Genomic DNA, 17,391 nt, shown 5'->3' with positions numbered 1-17,391 from the left:
TTTAAAAGTGCACAGTTCAAGTAAAATTTTAGAACTAGTGTTATGGACGTTAGTTTTCGTCTGTTTTTTAATTTAGTCGTTAAAAAAAGAATCGCTTTGTAAAGATAAATATGTGGACAGCGTTTTGAATAAATTTTGCGCTTTTTTAGTTTTATAATGCAATCTAACTTACCGATCACAAATTTGGGAATTGTGGCCGATCTTAGTAAATGTCCCCCCAGTTACATTGTGGTTAGTGTTGTATGTGCGATTGTTGCGCTTATTTATTTTATAGATACTTGTGCTGTGCTTATACTTATACTTGCGCACATACTTATGTGCGTGCGTATGTGCGTGTGATTGAAGAAGTGCTTACTTTTAAATTTGTACCTAGAAGTTTAGTGTACATGTACTGTAGTGTACACTTATTCTTCTCATCCTAAGTCCCTAATCTAATAGAAAAGGAAGGCAGTCTTTTATTTTAGTTTAGTAGTAAATTACTTAGTTAAAATTTTAATTATATCTATAATTTTATATCAGTATAAATAACTTATATCATATCAGATTAAAAAAACCATAGGATTAAAAAGGAAACTTTGACTGTGAAACTTAGCCGTTATTTATGTTTTAACTTTAAAATTTAATTCTACTAACTAGTAGTACAGCAAACTAAGTCTATTAGTAGTACTTTTTGTATTCTGTTTTGTGTTGTACTTATAGTATTATATTAGCTGGCTTGATTTTTAATGTAAAACATTAACTTTCATTTGAATAAACTTTTTAAAAAGAAAATTTTGGAATTTTCAGGTTTTTGCTTACTAATGAAACAACTTTTTTCTTTTTCCCAATTTAATAAATATTTTACTGTTTTAGTTTATAAAGAATGATGTATGGAAGTTATAACAATTTTATTGAATTTTTAATAATTTAAAAATTAAATTATTAAATTACACGATTGGGATATAGTATTTTTTGAATTAACCACCAATCTCCAAAAAATATCTTGAATGACAACTACTTACTTACTAACAGCAATAATATTCTTTTTCTTTTTTTAAAACTTTTGATTATTCATAAGTAATATTCCATCTATACAGATTTGTAGCAATTTTTAGATAATTGGCAAAAACTTAATAAGTTCAATATAATTGAACTTTATGAATTTTTTGTTTAGCTGGTGAAATCAACAGACAAGCGAGAGGATTGTGATTTATGGAAAGATAGTGTCTTCAAATCAAAATGCACTAGATACCTGTGCTTCACGAGGGCTATTGAAAAACATCAAGTGAGTCCTTCTCAGTGATGATATTTGACATGAGATTTATGTCAAAAGTTTATTTTATGATGATTGTTACTGCACATATGTATTCAGGATCACTTACAAGATGTTTTGGTCAATATTTTCCTCATAAATGATAGAGATCCGGTTCCAGAAGGGTGTCGAATTGTTCATAAGACCATGGACACATGTGTGTTTATTATTTATTTCAGTACTACTTTCAACTTCAATATTTACATTTTTCTTAACTATGTTGAAAAGTTTTTTAAGTAATGAAAGGTAATGAAAGTTGTGTAATAGCATAATTATATTTTCTTCTTAAGTAGAGAAAGCTCTACAGAAGAAATTACTCTGCATCAGGATGCTGCCAAGAAATTCTACCTGTGAGGCTGTGTCCGACATGATCATTCTCAGCAGGAATAAAAAACCTCCAAACAATTATACAGCAATTGGGTTGGTAGCTGAGTCTTGTATTTTATTGCAAAAAAATTGAAAATTTGTTGATTGGTCCTTTGTTAAATTGTTGATCACCCAATTTCAACAAATTGCTTTATAGTTTGTATGACATTAATATTTTTGAAAAAAATTCTACCTTTACATTAATATTTTTGGCTTGGGTCTTAGAACCAATAAATCTGAAATGATCACAATAATTTTTACTAATTTCTTTAAATTAGTGAAATAAATGGATTAGTGCTGTGCTACCAGATGTGCAACTTGGCCAACCTGCAACAAGGATGTGTTGGTGGTGGGGATGACGATCCAATGCTGGTCCCTCCTGCTGCTGCTGACTGTTCTTTGTACATTATTCTCATTTTATTTATTTTCTATATCTCTAAAGATCAAATCTGTTTTCTTTTCAATGTAACACACACAGTAAACCTTATTAGAAGATGGATTTCTGATTAATTTTTTTAAATTCTTAATTTAAAAAATTTAAGACCACTTGCCGATATGTTGCACCAACAACAGCATACCATCAATAACGTCGACAACAGTAACAACAACAGTTGTAGTGATGTTAACAACACAACAACATCAAATGCACTGGTCTATTATAATGATATTGGATCATTGGTTGTCAATGGTGGGTTTGTGATACCATTGTGACACTCTTTGTTATACCCTTTGTGATAATCTTTGTGATACTCTTTGTGATACTCTTTGTGGTATATATCATTTTTATGGTCTTCTCCAATAATTAAAATTAAGTATAGAATGTAATTATAATCAAATTAATAATTAAATGTATATTATCGTTAACATCAGCTATGTACGACATCCCATTCTGTTTGAATGCCAGCATTGGCATTGATGATCTGACTAGGAATGAGGTTGACTGTTCAATTTAAAACCATTAATTATCATAATTAACCAATTAATTTATAATTAATTAAAACTCTTTTTCATAATTATTTATTATGTCAAATAAATAAGTTTGTTTTCTGTTTGAATTAAATTTTAAAATTTCAAATAACTTAATGTTTTATTAGCTATTGCATTTGAATGGTTATAAAAATCGTTACGATGAAGATATGGATATCGAGACAGAGGTTAATACATGCATGCATGCATGCATACATACATACATACATGCATGCATGCATACATACATACATACATACATACATATATATATTTATTTGAATTTTAAAAATTAATTTAATTAAATAATTTCATGCATCCTATGACAAATGGCTAATTAATTTTGTTTAATTGTATATATTATAAAATGTTTTTCATTTAATAATTGTTTCTAAACAATAATTATATTTTTGTGACAGTTCAGTTACGACTTTACAGTAGAGAGGATGATGCTTGAATTGTGAAGGGATTGTTTGTCGTCAAATGCATTTCAAGTTTTAGTTCCTTAACAATAGTTTTACAACAATTTCTTCTAGTCCATTATTGTTTTGCCAAATTTTTTTTCTCTTCATATAATATTAATATTTATTGTAAATAAATAATTGAAATTATTATTATTATTATTAAATAGTTTTGAATAAATAAATTTTAAAGAAGAAGATTGTCATTTATAGCAGAAATTTGTGTTTGAAATTTGTTGTTTTTGTGTCAGATTTTTTCCATGAGGATTTTTTTTAATAAAGTAAATCTTTTCATTTTTAAAATTTATTTCTATAAAAAAATTTATAGTCTAAAAGTTCAGTTGAATGAATGTTTGAGCATTTGAACGTTTACATATGTGTGATTATCAAAGTTAACGTTGCCAAGAGCGTTATCGAATTCATAGAATTCTTCACTATACGTAGGTACATTTGTATGATACATATACCCTATACTGTGTGTGTGTAACTAAAGTGCAATAAACTCATTTAGGATATCAATCAATCGATTGATTGATATTATTTATTTATTATATATATATTAATATATTTATTATATATATATTTATAATATATATTGAATTATTTATTTATTTAGGATATGTATTTATTATTTGCTTCATAATGGTAGTAATACATGCCTACTACTTAGCTTACTATATTTAATGGCCGAGTGTAATGTTTAAGCCATCTGAACTATTGTTATGATGAAAATGTTATCGGAGTGTTCACGTTGTTATGACGTTGCTAGTGCTTCTGCTATCGTTTGCGTTGTTATTTCAATTTTGGTTATTTACTTTCTGGAACTTGTTAGGTATTTATATTTGTCTCTCTCTCTCTCTGTTGGTATCGTCAACTATTATATTTTGCTCTTTCGTCATTGCATTTTTTCAATTGTTTTGTTAGCTCTCAAATAACAGGATGAGAAAAAAAACTTGCTGTCGCAAGAAGTCACGGGGTTCTTGGAATACTGATGAAATCCCGACCAATGTTTCTTTTGGTTGAAATATTTGCATATAATTCTCGTTTATGTTGTGCTTCGGGTATTCTATTATTTTCCATGCATTGTTTTCATTTACTCCTTCATTTACTATGGACATCGTTTTTGTTGTATGTTGCTAACGTGGTTATTCATGTAACATTACTGTGTGATGTATAGCAGGGGTGGGCAAACTTTTTGCTGTTAAGGCCGCATTGGGAGCTATCTTTTTAAAGATGTTTTTAAGATTTGTGGCTGACCTGACAGCCTTTTTTTTGGTCGTAATGTCTGGCTGACGACCTTTTTTAGCCAACAAGGCCTCGCGGGTCGCAGTTTGGCTACCCCTGATGTATAGTATTGTTTAGATTATTATTTATTTTATATGATGAGCCAATTACTCATTACCATAAATATGCTCTGACCATTTTCATCTATTTGAACAATTTTATTGAATAAAATTATTGAATTTATGAGAGGTTGAAAAAGATTTACAAGTCGGTGTTTATGCGAGGCGTTCGAATGAAACGATGCATATATCTTGCGGTCGTTCGCTGTTGTCGATCACATTATTACCGTTTATTAAATGAACGTAACTTGAATGCTGGTTGTAAAATTTTTTAACACAAAATGAATGTGGTTGCTAAATTCGTTGGAACTGAAAATTGTAAAAAACGAACGTCGTTAAACGAACGTCTTCAGCTTTTTTTTGTTGCGTTATCGTTTGCCGAGCATTTTTCGCATAAATTAAAACAACTAACGATTTTCTATGAAATCTTTATTAAAAGTTATTGAAACGCATTGATTTTATAACTTTTTGAATTGTTTTTGAATCTAGATAAGCCTGAATGTTAACGAAGGGATAAATCAAATAAAGCAAACAGAATCCTATTTGGAAATAATTTTTAAAATGATTCGTTTTTATGTTCGTATTTTATTTCAAATTTTTAAATGGAACTCAAAATCTGTTTTAAAAAAATTCTCATGTAATAAGCCTGAGAGCTTAAATTTGTTCTTAGCTAAAGGAAATAATGCAATTCAATTTTAATGTTTGATTCAAATCATTTAAAAGCTGCTGATAGATTAAACAAAAATGATTAGTTAAACATAGTACTAAATTATCAAATAATCTGAAAATTATTTTATTTTTTTTCAACGTTCACCACCTCAAAAACTGGAAAATGGCAGGCGTCGGATAGTTTCCAGAATCGTTATTTCCTTCGAAGTTATCAGATTTGGATTCTATATCAGGTTGGTCGTTGTATCGTCTGGATCATAAAAAAAACTCGAAATTTGTAAAATTTTCCCTTTCAATTATAACATGTTAAGCTAGCCATACCTAACTAACGTTATTATCAAATGTTAGCTGCAATATTTTAATACGTACTGTAATAATTTTTACATTGTAATCATCCCAACGGGCATACAATTGATCATTTAGTTGGTTGGAAGCAGCTAGTTTCATTCGCTTACTTGATTACTCACATTTAATCTAATACAATAAAGTAATACAAACAATCCATTCACTCAGTTACTCAATTCTGCATTTCAACGCATACACATTCAGCATTTCACGGACCTGCAACAAAGCCAACATTGAAAGATGGCGATGATGATGATGATGACGATGAGGACGATGACCACACACATCGCAAGCGTCAGAATTGTCGTCTGCGTGGAATGAATAGCCTGTCCATTAATCTCTAGGGTGGATGTTGCTGTGATCTTCGATGCTGTTGTTGTTTTGGTTGTTAGTGGAGTTGTAGTAGTAGTTGTAGTAGTAGTAGTTGTTGTGGTAGTTGCCGTCGTCGTCGTTGTGGCGGCGATGGTAGGCCCTAAATAAATATACCAATTCTATGCATTATGTAAAGGAAATATAAATTTTAAGTAATGTAAAAATAATTATAATTTAATAAGTATTTCTTACGTTTTATTCTTTTTTATACATCTTTTTAATTTCTATTGTTGTAAACCTACGTTGTATCTTTTGAAATGTACAAACTAGTATAATATGCACACACACTCACACACTCACACATATTTATATATATATATATATATATATATATATATATATATATATATATTATATACTTGAGCATCTGGCACATACACAACGTTTCACTTCGAAAAACGAAGATGGTATAGGAACACTGAAAAAAGCTTTTTTCACGTACACACGAACAGAAACGAAATTCTTACTGGTTGTCGTAGTAGTGATTGAAGTCGTCGTTAACTGACTGGAAAATAATCTCTGGCTGACGTTGAAGGAGCATGTATCCATGCCGAAATAGCAAACAGTTTCACAGAGACAGTGAGTCACAATTCTTCCAACATCCTGGCCATTCGTTGCAATATCTGATAATGATTTAAATTTTTTTCATAATTTATTTTCAGCGTCTTAAAACATATTTCTAATGCTACCAAGAGCTGAAAGCAGTTTACTTTAAATATCTGATAAAAATATATGTAGCCACAAAACATGAAACAACCGTATCTTAAAAGCAATTGGGGCTTGTGAGAGTGATCCTTCAATTGTCTTAACAACATCGTCATGTGATGTTAACGTAAGTATGAATTAAAATCATTAAACAAACAAAAAAGTGTTAACCGTTGACTAGAGACTTCTTACTGTTGCAATGAACGTTGGATTGCACAATACATTCATAAGCATCAGGGTCCGTGTTATCCTTGTTGCTGTCGACTTTTACTATTTCTGTTAGCTTAATATCTTCATTGGTAATTTTGTTGATGAATTAGGTTGAAAGGTTTTTGGCCAATAAATCAAAAATTGATTAAAATATTTGAATTTTCAATATTTTATAAAAAATCGTTCATTTCTTTGCCAATTTGTTCATCTTTCCAAGGAAAATACAGCGAAAAAACGAAAATCATCAACATACTAACCGACCAAGAATATAGATGGAGCTTTTTTATATTTAATGATATCTATGGGGTACAAGCTTTCGTTTGTCAAGATACAGAATAAATTCTTGTCTGTTTCGAGATTCCTTATAAATGAAAGCATCAAAATAACTTTATCGTTATTTAGTGACTAAAAAACCAATGCTCATTAATAAAAACATATAATAACAAATTATAATCTAAAAACTTTATAAAGCTAAAAGATCGTTGCACTCTTCCAACCTTCAGAGAAATCATCAAACATACAAAGGCGCATATGAAAATGTTCAATGCGGCGACTCACCCCACAAAGCATGTGACAGGCGGGGATTCCCTTCTGTATTTGAAGGTGGTGGCCTTTATCAGTTTCTGCACAATCACGCCGCCCGACGCATTTTTGTGTATTATATATTCTCTTTATTGTATATTTATTAGGAAGTTTATCCTAACTTTTTTGAATACGAGATCAAGCTTCAAATAACACAACTAGTGCCGTAGACAGGAATGTTTCGTCAGGGTGCTAGGATTATTTAGAAAGGGAGAATTTTTAAATTTAACCTTAACCCTAACAAAAACGTCTATTATGGAGAGGGAGTTTAACCCAAAACTGCTCCTTGACTACGACGCTTCTGAATATTTCAGCTGCTCAAATTTGGAATGCGTTGCCTGTTGATTTGATTCAATATCATGAGTCGAGAGGACTCCAAAAAACGTCTGAAAACTATTTGTTCAACTTACCGCAGTGAAGGAAATAAAGAGAGCACTTCTGAAGTAAACTCATAAGAAGCTTTATACAAATTCTGCAATACAATACAATACAATATAACAAACCTTCTTTTTAACAAAGTTTGTTTGTACGAAAAGAATTTTTTTGAAGTTTATTCAAACATTAAAAATTACTTAAAATCGAAAATAAAATCAAACTAAATCACTTAATAACAATGTGATTGAACAAAACAAACAGACATAAAAATGAATAAATTTGTTCATATGGCTTTCATAAAGAGACCAAGACGTCCAAGCAGTCAGGTCTGAAACGAAGAATAAAAGGACGTAAAGAGGGGGTACTTATAAGTGAGTTCAATGTTCATGCTGACACATAGAAACGAAAACTCCCCAAAAACATGGATCTGTCAATTTCAATTTTGTTCAATTTCAATCCGACACCACGTCTGCTTTCCTACATAACTTTTTTAAAAGCAGAATATTTTCAAAAAACATTGTTGTCATTCAGAGATTGCCCTGCTGTTCATTTAACATTCTCTGGTCTGTCATCGTCTTCAAATTTATTTTGTCTAAAATTCTTTTTGCATAAATTTATTTAGTGTAACATTTGTTTGGTCTAACGATTATATGGTCTAACCATAATATGGTCTAGCAATTATTTAGTCTAATGCTATCTTGTCTAAATTTTACTCAGCCAAAATTCGATAAAGTCAAACAAAATAAACATTAAACGAAACGTAAGTTGGACGAAATGATAGTTCATCAGCTTATTAGTTCCTGAAAGTGCATTTAAACGTGTGCTTAGCACAAACACAACTTGAGAGAATATTTAAAAGCAACGTTGAATCTAGCCAAGTTATTTAAATGTACAATTAGAAGCGTGCTTTTTGAAAACTTGAGTTTTTTTCAGTTAAATTAATTAAATGAGTAAATAAACTCAAAAAACAAACGAAAAACATCAACTGAAATAACTTGAATAATTTTTGTAATTCGGAAAAAATATTTTTCTAAACCGCTCACTATAAACCGCGTAGAAAGATGATTAGAGGAGCAAAGATAAAAGATTAAAAAACAAACTTTATGTCAAAATCCCGAGAATCTGGCGTCAGTTTGATTTTCCGTTTAAAATGATTCACGCCATTTTTGGGATTCGTCGTGCTGATTGAATTGTGGTCAGTTTTTGTGGTTCGGATCCATCTATATTTTTTAAAGCGTCGGACTAAATAACAAAAAAATTGAGTATTAAGCATAAAAATGCAATTTTCAAAAAAATAATGAGTTGCACAAACTAGCGGTCAGTTGAACGGCTGGCCGTTAATTCTCATTACCGATTATAAATCTGTTCAAACTCCTATTCGAATACTTTTGTCATTAACCTACAACCTCCCTAAAAGTCAATAAAATATTCAATAAGCATCGAAGGTATGTACAAATTTTCCAGATCAATATCAGCAGGCCGAGATCGATTGTTGGCGACGACAAATTTGGACAGTGCCTCGAAAGAACGTAATATGTTACGTAATATGCCGACTGGGTCAGCTATCTATGTAAATGGTTGACTGAATGGCTTTAATCAATCAACCAATCAATCTTAAAACATTATTTCCGCGATGTTCAACAGCGCTTTCCAGTGAATTTTACAAGAAGATGGGGCTTGAGATCCGCTCTGAACTTCGTAAGTGATGAAGAGTTAGAGTTAGAGAATAGTTAGAGAAGGAGGTAGAAATTTCTAGAAAAGAGCCAAAAAAGCAAACGCAGTTTTAGCATTAGATTGTTTAACACAAGTTATGAAAAAGTGAGAGTAATAAGACGATCGTAAACCGAGGCTTTAAAGTTTAGTTAAATATCTGTTAAGTATTTAGGAAATAATTTTGACTGAAACTTCTACATTGATGTGCAGATTTTAAAAATTATTATATATTTTATAAGTAGCCAGTGCAAGAGAACAAGATATGGAGATATATGAGAAGAGATAGGGATACGAGCAACAAGACGAGCAGCAGAGTTAAAAGCTTTACATAAAAGATGGAATGTAGATTTAGGAAGACCATAGTAGAGCGAGTTACAATAACCAATCTTAGATAAAACTAATGAAGAGATAAGTAGGATCGTCAAGAAAGGTGAAAGTTTTTTTTCTACCTAGATGGAAGTAAGAACATTAAAAACATAAGTTATGTCGGTAGATCAATTTATAAGTTCCTTATGTCCTTTACGATCAGTAAGATTTATCATCTATTGCCTGAATGATCAACAAACAGCTATAAATAGAATAAAGTTAAAAAGATAAAAAAAGTCTATTGCACTTTATGTCTATTGCCTAGATTTAGAGAACCAACAACTGTAGTTTATTGAATATGACAGACATAATAAACACGCATAATTTTTGTTTAACCTTTTTTTTAAAATCCAAACGAGCTTGAGGTCTGTAGGCCCATAATATTCAGCATTACAGCTAAACGTCAGGTTTTCAGTTTCATTGCACGGGCCAATACCGGTCAAAACATTCTGACGATTCGAACTAACTTCAAATTTGTCTGCATTCAATTAAAATTTTGTAGAACGCCAAAATTTATTGGTAGGGACTGTCCATAAAGGAGATCACATTTTGTGACACTTTGAAACAAATCAATAAAAATTTTGTTGACAAATGTTTGTGAAAAAAGTTTACAAAATTGCTTCTTTGGTCCATTTTTTTGTTTTGTTCATGAAGTTATGTACGTATTTATTTAGAATCAGAACTGTAAGATTTAACTCTCAACCATTATTTGCAATATTGATAATTTACATATGATGATTTAAATAGTTAGCAGCTGAATTGTATTTCTTGGGAAGATGACGTGGGTGTTTTAAATCATCTCGCATACGTCATAACGTTTAAATAACAATTATCATAATCACAGCGCGCTGAGTTAAGTTTTACAAGATTGAAATTAATCAAAGAAAAAAAAATGTTTTACCTATCACATTTATTTCAAATGTTGTATTATCATTTTCATCCCTTATGCACGTATATATTCCGGCATCTCCAGCAGTTGCACTGGAGATTTCAAATGATTTCTCTTCGTTCGATCTGTTTATGTCAATTTTGACAACGAACAATTGTTGAAAACAAAATAAGACTACGTTTTATTCTAAATAAAATTTCTAATTATTTAAATCATGGCAATTAGGATTGAATTAGATGGATCGATAGAAAATAAACAACCATCGAATTTAATTAAGTACTCTGCAGTTCAAAAATATTGATGCATTTTTAACTAAAGTCACATTTTTAACTTAATTTTGTTATTGTTACAACAAGTATTGGTGTCGATGACCTAACCAACCCGAACGGGCTATAGTCTGGATAGGTAGACTGTTCATTGAATTGCCAACTTTTACATTTTCCATCAAAATCACTAACTCTTAAAGTTTCACCTTTTTCGATGAGGTAGACGAACTTTTTAGGGAAACTTTTTCCGTAACCATCTCGTAGCATAAAAAATATTTCAATTAATTATTTCTAATTTTAATTAATGCTTTACTTTGATGAAAAACAATTTTAAATGTGATTAATATGTATATATAGTAGTAATGATGAAAATTTGATTATGAATTTATCGACTAATACATTTTCTTTGTTAAATTTTAGCTTAAATCTCACTATAATTTAAAACTAAAATGGTCATTTATGTTGACCATTTTAGTTTTAAATTATAGTGATGTCATCCTGCCTTCTAATTTTGTAGTTAGCAAATAAAATACAATATCGTATCGCGTCCTATAATTTAAAAACATTATTTTAAATTTAATGCATGGATTGAACTATTTTAATTAAATTATTTAGAATGTAATGCGTGAACTAAAATCATAAAAAATATTTCAAAAAATCTTACCAGGATCATAGCTGGCAATGGCAAAATTCAGAAAACGAAAGACATACAGGATGACCAGAGAGCAAACCAGTCGAGCTGACCATGGAATGTTTCCAGATAGCCAAAGATGATGAAGAAGATGATGACGATTGGTTGCCATCATTAACTAGGATTCATCAATCAACTAACCAATCAACATCCAACATAAAATGTTGATCACGAACTAAATTTTAAATGTGGAAAATTCTTGCGCATCTCTTTTATAGAAAGAGACAAATATGTAAAAATAAAAATACGTATATGTATATATTATATATGTTTACTTATATCTATACATATCTCTGTGTGTGTATGTGTGTGCGTGTATGTGTGCGTGTGTGTGTGTGCGTGTGTGTGTTAATTAAATTTTTTTTTAATTTTCTCGTTTATAATTTATTACTATATAATTTTACATCATAGCCACATTACCACCATCATTCTACCATTTATTTACATTTCAACGCAGATCATTCACTCAATTCATTAATGTTCACTTGCATACACACGCACAACACACACAAACTGCATACACATTACACATAGACACTTACATACATACATCCACACACACACACACACACACACACACACACACACACACACACACACACACTCACTCACACAAAACACACACACAAAACAAACAACATACACAATGTTACATTTTCACAAATATGTATCTGAAAATTTTTAATTAAATTAATTTCCAGCTAATGATAATCGCGATCGACGCGATAAAACTTTTGCACTTGGAAATGATTTATAGATTTCACTAATAATAATAATCTTAAAAATTATTATTATTTATTAAATATAAAGTTATTATCATTTAATTTTATTATTGCTATCATCATTATCATCGTTATTATCCTCACAATCCTCATTTTCAACATGGAATGGTTAATATTAGTAATATAGTTATAGTAATATTAGTAATAGTAGTAGTAATGGTCTAGTAGTTTGTTTGTAGTTATAGTAGTAGTATTAAGTATTAGTAATAGCAGTAGTCGTAGCAGTAATAGTAGCAGTAGTAGTAGTAGTCGTAATAGTAGTTTGTTTGTAGTTGTTGTAGTAGTGGTAGTAGTTGTAGTAGTAGTAGCAGATGGTTTAATAAATTAGCAATGAATAACTATTGTTACAGACGTGAGATCGAGATAATGTCTAATAGGCTGTAAATTCATTTTGTAGCCGTGACACTTTTATTCGGCACATTTACTAACACATCGGTAGCTATGCAAAGAGAAGAGGTCTCAGAAACAGAAGGGGAGAAGCAGAGGAGAACAACGAAGAAGAAGAGAACGAGAAATAAGGGGTCAGAGAAGGTATCGAGCAAAAAGAAGAGGTTCTATCGCAGCAGAAGTTTATGTGTGAACTGCAAGCAAATTAGCGATTACGTCCTAGGAAAAGTTTATCACGAAGAATTCTACACGCCGTCTGCGAGTGAATTACGATAATCTTCCGAGAAGCGAATACTAGCGGCCAAGAAATATCTGACGAGAAAAGCTCAATTATTGACAATTAGTTTTATTCTGTGATTTACCTGTCGATTAGTTATTGTGCTGCATTCTAAAGGTTTTAACGAGTGAATAAACGAGTGGTTGATCACCGCAATGCACACGATTGTCAACATTGTTTTCTTTCTGATGAAGTTTATCTGAAATAAGTCTGTTCAGGAGTTAGAAATCCACGTAGAGAAATAACTGTACACTACAAGTTCAAGGGGTCGGTAATAACACTCTATTTAAAAAATACCCAGTAATATTTTATAAAAAGTATTAATTCATGAATTGTACTCTTTCATGCAAGGTAAACAAAATAAAATATCATCTGTCATGTTGTTTGTGAAATGAAAATACAAGTAAATAAATAAATAAATATGCATGCAAAAAATTTGCACAAAATTTTAAGCATTAACCTTCTTTTTTTAAATAAAATGTAATTATATTAGTTGAGAATTTCATAATCACACGGCGCGGATGCGGATTTAACGATTAAAAATTGAAAACATCATTTTAATTTAAACAGCTTGGTGAATTATTTTTCACTTTTAAAGATCTCAATTTTTTAAAAACTTCGAGGACATTTGTTTTTAAAATTTAACAAAAATTGTCATCATCATCGTCGTCTTATTCTAATTCATTTCTGATCCAAATATTTCAACGTATACACCCAGTGGAATGATGATGGTGCGATAAACAAAAGAATCGTTTCAAATTAATCACAAACTGAACTCGTATAATTGATCTACATTGGTTTCCCGTTTCTAAATTTATTCTTTATTTTCTTGTTCGATCTCATTTTGTATTCTATCAAATTTCATTTTACATCAATTTGTTTCATGTTTATTTCATTTTTTCTTCCATATAATTGTCTATTTTTGATGAAACTTTGTATAATTGTTTTTAATGTTACTTTATGTAGTAATTCGTTAATCAGCCCATAATATATCGTGAGATCGAGTTAATAAAAGATAATGGACTCAGTAAACGTTGCAGTCGGTCGGTGAATGTTAGCGAACATGACCGGACGGGGTTTAACACTAAAAAACACAAAACATCTGGCTTGGTAAGCAGCAATAACACTAGAGCTTACTGAACGAATTCATGTCACCACTGAATGAATGATCTCGGAGTTGTACTAGACTGGACCCTTGCACGTCAATTTAAAAAAAAAACGTCACGTTAAAAATACCCACAGGAAATGTTTTTCCAACTCCATAGAATCATAAACACGTGATGTTTGTTGTTGCTGGCACCTCTAAAAACTATTGGAAAGAGAATTGTAATAATAACAATAATATTTTAATCTTCGTTAAGGCAACCCCCTCTTGTTGATGCTCCAGTGCAATAGCCCTGCTTGCCTTCTCACAAATCCGGTTGTTTTAAATGTTTTAGCTAGTCATATGTTGTGAACTACATGACATGCTGCTGTTAAGAAATGTTGCATGTTGTGGCAGCACAAAATATAACGATGTACTGACACACTTTTCAAAAACACTTTTCAAACCACAGCAACAAATTGTACTTGTTATGAGTGGAAACAATTCTGCAACTGCATCAACTCAATCCTTTCAGAAATTTTCAAAAAATCCTTTGCAAACAAGGCCCACATTTGTGAGAAAAAATAATTAAATTCATTTAAATAAACAAGTTATGTGAAAAATTCTGCCACAGTAAATTTTAATTTAACTCGGTTTGTTCAGAATTTGGGTGAACAAAATTTTATTTTCATAAATCATGAACATATATTTTAGCAATTAATTTGAAACCCATTATCCAGTGGCGTAGTCAGAAATTTGTTGAGATTGGAAGAGGGTTAAAATTGTTACTAAAAGTTGGCGAATTCTTTAGCTTTTCACACAATTTTTAACAACTTTTGATATCAAAATTCAATACAAAAATTAAGTTAATTTATTGCTGTGAGGGACGGTGAAACAGTTTTCAGTCTAAACTTTTACAAATTCGTATAGAAGTTTTGTTTGTTCAAATTTGTCTCAAAGCGAGCAAAATTTTCCATTGTCCAAAAAACAAGACTTTGGCTACGCCTCTGATATTACATATGAGAACATTTTAAGTAAAACGAAATATTCGTCTCAAAGTGTTCATCAGCACGGGAGTTTGAGAGACTTTCTTCTTGCCAACTTGGCCTTCCTTCTCGTTTACTATTCTATTTACCTCGGTTAGCATAGTTAAAATATCCCACCTATTAATAAATGGAAAAATAAATAAATAAATAAAATGAAATTTTCAAAAATAATTATATTTTTAAGAGAAATACACCTAAGAAGCAAATGATAAATTTGTCATACTCTTGATAATGTTCATGGAAGACACTGATCATCGACGCTATGAACCAGGTACCTGTAGTCGGACTCCTCATGGATGCATAGCCCTGCAGAGAAGCAAAACTCAGCAAGAAATCTCCTTCCTCCATTACCTTGAACTTTTTTGCACTATCTTCTTCGAGCTGGTCGGCGAGATCTGATACAACCATAAAAAAACATTATTAAGTCATCATCCTCATCAACTTTTTTGTTAACATAATCATAAACGATATATCTATTTAGAATAGACATAACTAACGAATGTTTATTTTCAATATCACACCTGCCACTTGAAGTTAAATTTATTTCCGTTTCAACTAAAGACCAAGCTAAGTCTAAACTGAACGTTCAAGGCAGGTCTACGATCATCTTCTCGTTCTCACTTCCTCTTAATTACTGTTGAACACTCTTATGCTTTTCTTAAGAACTCTCTACCTCCTTCTCTAACTACTTCTTCATCCCTGAGGAAGTTCAGAGCGGATCTCAACACCCGTCTGTTTAAAAATTCCCTGACGAGCGCTGTTGAACATCGCGAAAATAGCGCTTTACAAATTAATCGATTGATTGATGTATGGGTCAGTGGAAGAAGGTTCTAGAGATCAGATCAGGAAACCCAAAAAATCGAATCAAATGAATTCTTGTGTGCCAGCGTGTAGGAGTGTGTGTGCGTGCGTGCACGCATTCGAATGTGATTGTTTCAATAAATTATATAATTACATCAGCAATCGATTTAATTATGTTACGTTAAGTGACGAAAAAAAATTGTTAAACGTTTAAATGGTGCATCAAAACGAGACTGATCGAACCTCTGTTATATTGGTTGCCTTGGCAAGCTTGGACGAAAAAAAGTTTCGGCTTATTCTCCAACTGAGGGCAATGACCTTTGTGGAATGGTGTTGTTAGCGACAGCAAGGGGACTTCTTGACAGTCCGTGCCGTAGACGACGTAACCCATTTCACCATGGGACAAAATGAAACAAACAAAGCAATCGTGAGACTCTTTCACTTCTTGTTTGCTGGTTTCATTCAGTTTCTCTTGCATAACATTAGCGGTCAAGTTTTCATAAACGATGACTTTGAACTTTAACTTTTGGAAGAACGTTTTTATTTGGTCTGATGATGTGTGAATGTTTGAATTTTAAAAAATCGTCTTCAAGTATAAGTGCGTGGGTGGTTTGGTGAATAGCTATAACACGTGATGACAAATGATTGTTTTTTATATAAAAATATAAATCGAACCAAACAACGAGAACGAATGAACATTTGGCCCATCACACTCAAGAACCATAACGCAAATAAAACACAAAAAATAACATTTCAAAAATCAACGACAATAGCACGGACGGTGCCACACTGGCAACACATCATTCCATTAAAAAGTGAAGTACGCTCAATTAGGAAGTGATATACTTTAAAAGTACTAACAAAACCTCTATCAATGTCGGATCCTCTTCTTTCTGTCAGTTTGAGTTCGCCATCAAACTTCTCATTGTTTATAATGAGGCATATTCCTGCGGTTTCGATTTAAATTGAGAAAAAAAATTATTTCAATTTTAAATTGTTGCTATTAAAATTAACATAAATGAAACCGAAAGTTGTATCCAAAACGTCAAAACATGCTAATAAAGATGTCTTCAACATAGAATTTTTTTGGTGTCTGAAATTAGATTTAAGTAAAGTGCCGCCAAAACAAAAAAAAAACCTGGTGGTTTATTTTTCATGTCGTATCTGGCAGGAGAAGCGCCTGGTGAAGCTTCAAGTGAAGAGTTAAAATCAGATGATGAATTGGATGAAGAAGAATTCAACGTTAAAGTAAAGGAATTTTTTCTAGATGGTGTTGACATAGTAGAATTTGAAGAATTAGAATTTTCTATAAGTGAAAAAAGCCGATTTCTAGCAGACAAATTAGAACTCTCAAAAAGCGACGCAATCTTATCATTGAATTTTTCTGGAGTGTCCACTGGATTA

General features: G+C 31.2%; 4 protein-coding genes across 4 annotated transcripts; 2 read left to right on the top strand and 2 right to left on the bottom strand.

The window, feature by feature from the left end:
• Window positions 1–156: 156 nt before the first annotated feature.
• Window positions 157–3,087, top strand: HELRODRAFT_179523 (hypothetical protein; the record flags this gene model as incomplete). The annotated part of the gene is made up of 9 exons (XM_009028365.1): window positions 157–231; window positions 1,154–1,264; window positions 1,352–1,469; window positions 1,585–1,711; window positions 1,936–2,029; window positions 2,231–2,345; window positions 2,528–2,592; window positions 2,752–2,811; window positions 3,043–3,087. 9 exons carry the CDS (start codon window positions 157–159, stop codon window positions 3,085–3,087), a joined length of 810 nt encoding a protein of 269 aa, XP_009026613.1.
• Window positions 3,088–5,237: 2,150 nt separating this feature from the next.
• On the bottom strand, window positions 5,238–11,722 carry HELRODRAFT_179522 (hypothetical protein; the record flags this gene model as incomplete). The annotated part of the gene is made up of 11 exons (XM_009028364.1): window positions 5,238–5,346; window positions 5,658–5,811; window positions 6,320–6,436; window positions 6,711–6,809; window positions 6,986–7,089; window positions 7,287–7,397; window positions 8,786–8,866; window positions 10,101–10,242; window positions 10,666–10,778; window positions 11,035–11,176; window positions 11,584–11,722. The coding sequence occupies 11 exons, from the start codon at window positions 11,720–11,722 to the stop codon at window positions 5,238–5,240; spliced, it is 1,311 nt and encodes a 436-aa protein (XP_009026612.1).
• A 1,111-nt stretch (window positions 11,723–12,833) lies between these two features.
• On the top strand, window positions 12,834–14,728 carry HELRODRAFT_179521 (hypothetical protein; the record flags this gene model as incomplete). The annotated part of the gene is made up of 2 exons (XM_009028363.1): window positions 12,834–13,041; window positions 14,613–14,728. 2 exons carry the CDS (start codon window positions 12,834–12,836, stop codon window positions 14,726–14,728), a joined length of 324 nt encoding a protein of 107 aa, XP_009026611.1.
• Window positions 14,729–15,357: 629 nt separating this feature from the next.
• HELRODRAFT_87042 (hypothetical protein) lies at window positions 15,358–16,944 on the bottom strand (the record flags this gene model as incomplete). Its single annotated transcript, XM_009028360.1, has 3 exons — window positions 15,358–15,581; window positions 16,222–16,536; window positions 16,854–16,944. Coding segments are annotated over 3 exons (630 nt in total), but the record flags the coding sequence as incomplete, so codon positions are not given.
• Between the last annotated feature and the right edge of the window lie 447 nt (window positions 16,945–17,391).

The sequence above is a fragment of the Helobdella robusta genome (genome assembly GCF_000326865.2).
Source record: "Helobdella robusta unplaced genomic scaffold HELROscaffold_55, whole genome shotgun sequence".
NCBI classification, from domain to species: domain Eukaryota; kingdom Metazoa; phylum Annelida; class Clitellata; order Rhynchobdellida; family Glossiphoniidae; genus Helobdella; species Helobdella robusta.
This window is presented reverse-complemented; position numbering and strand designations above follow the sequence as displayed.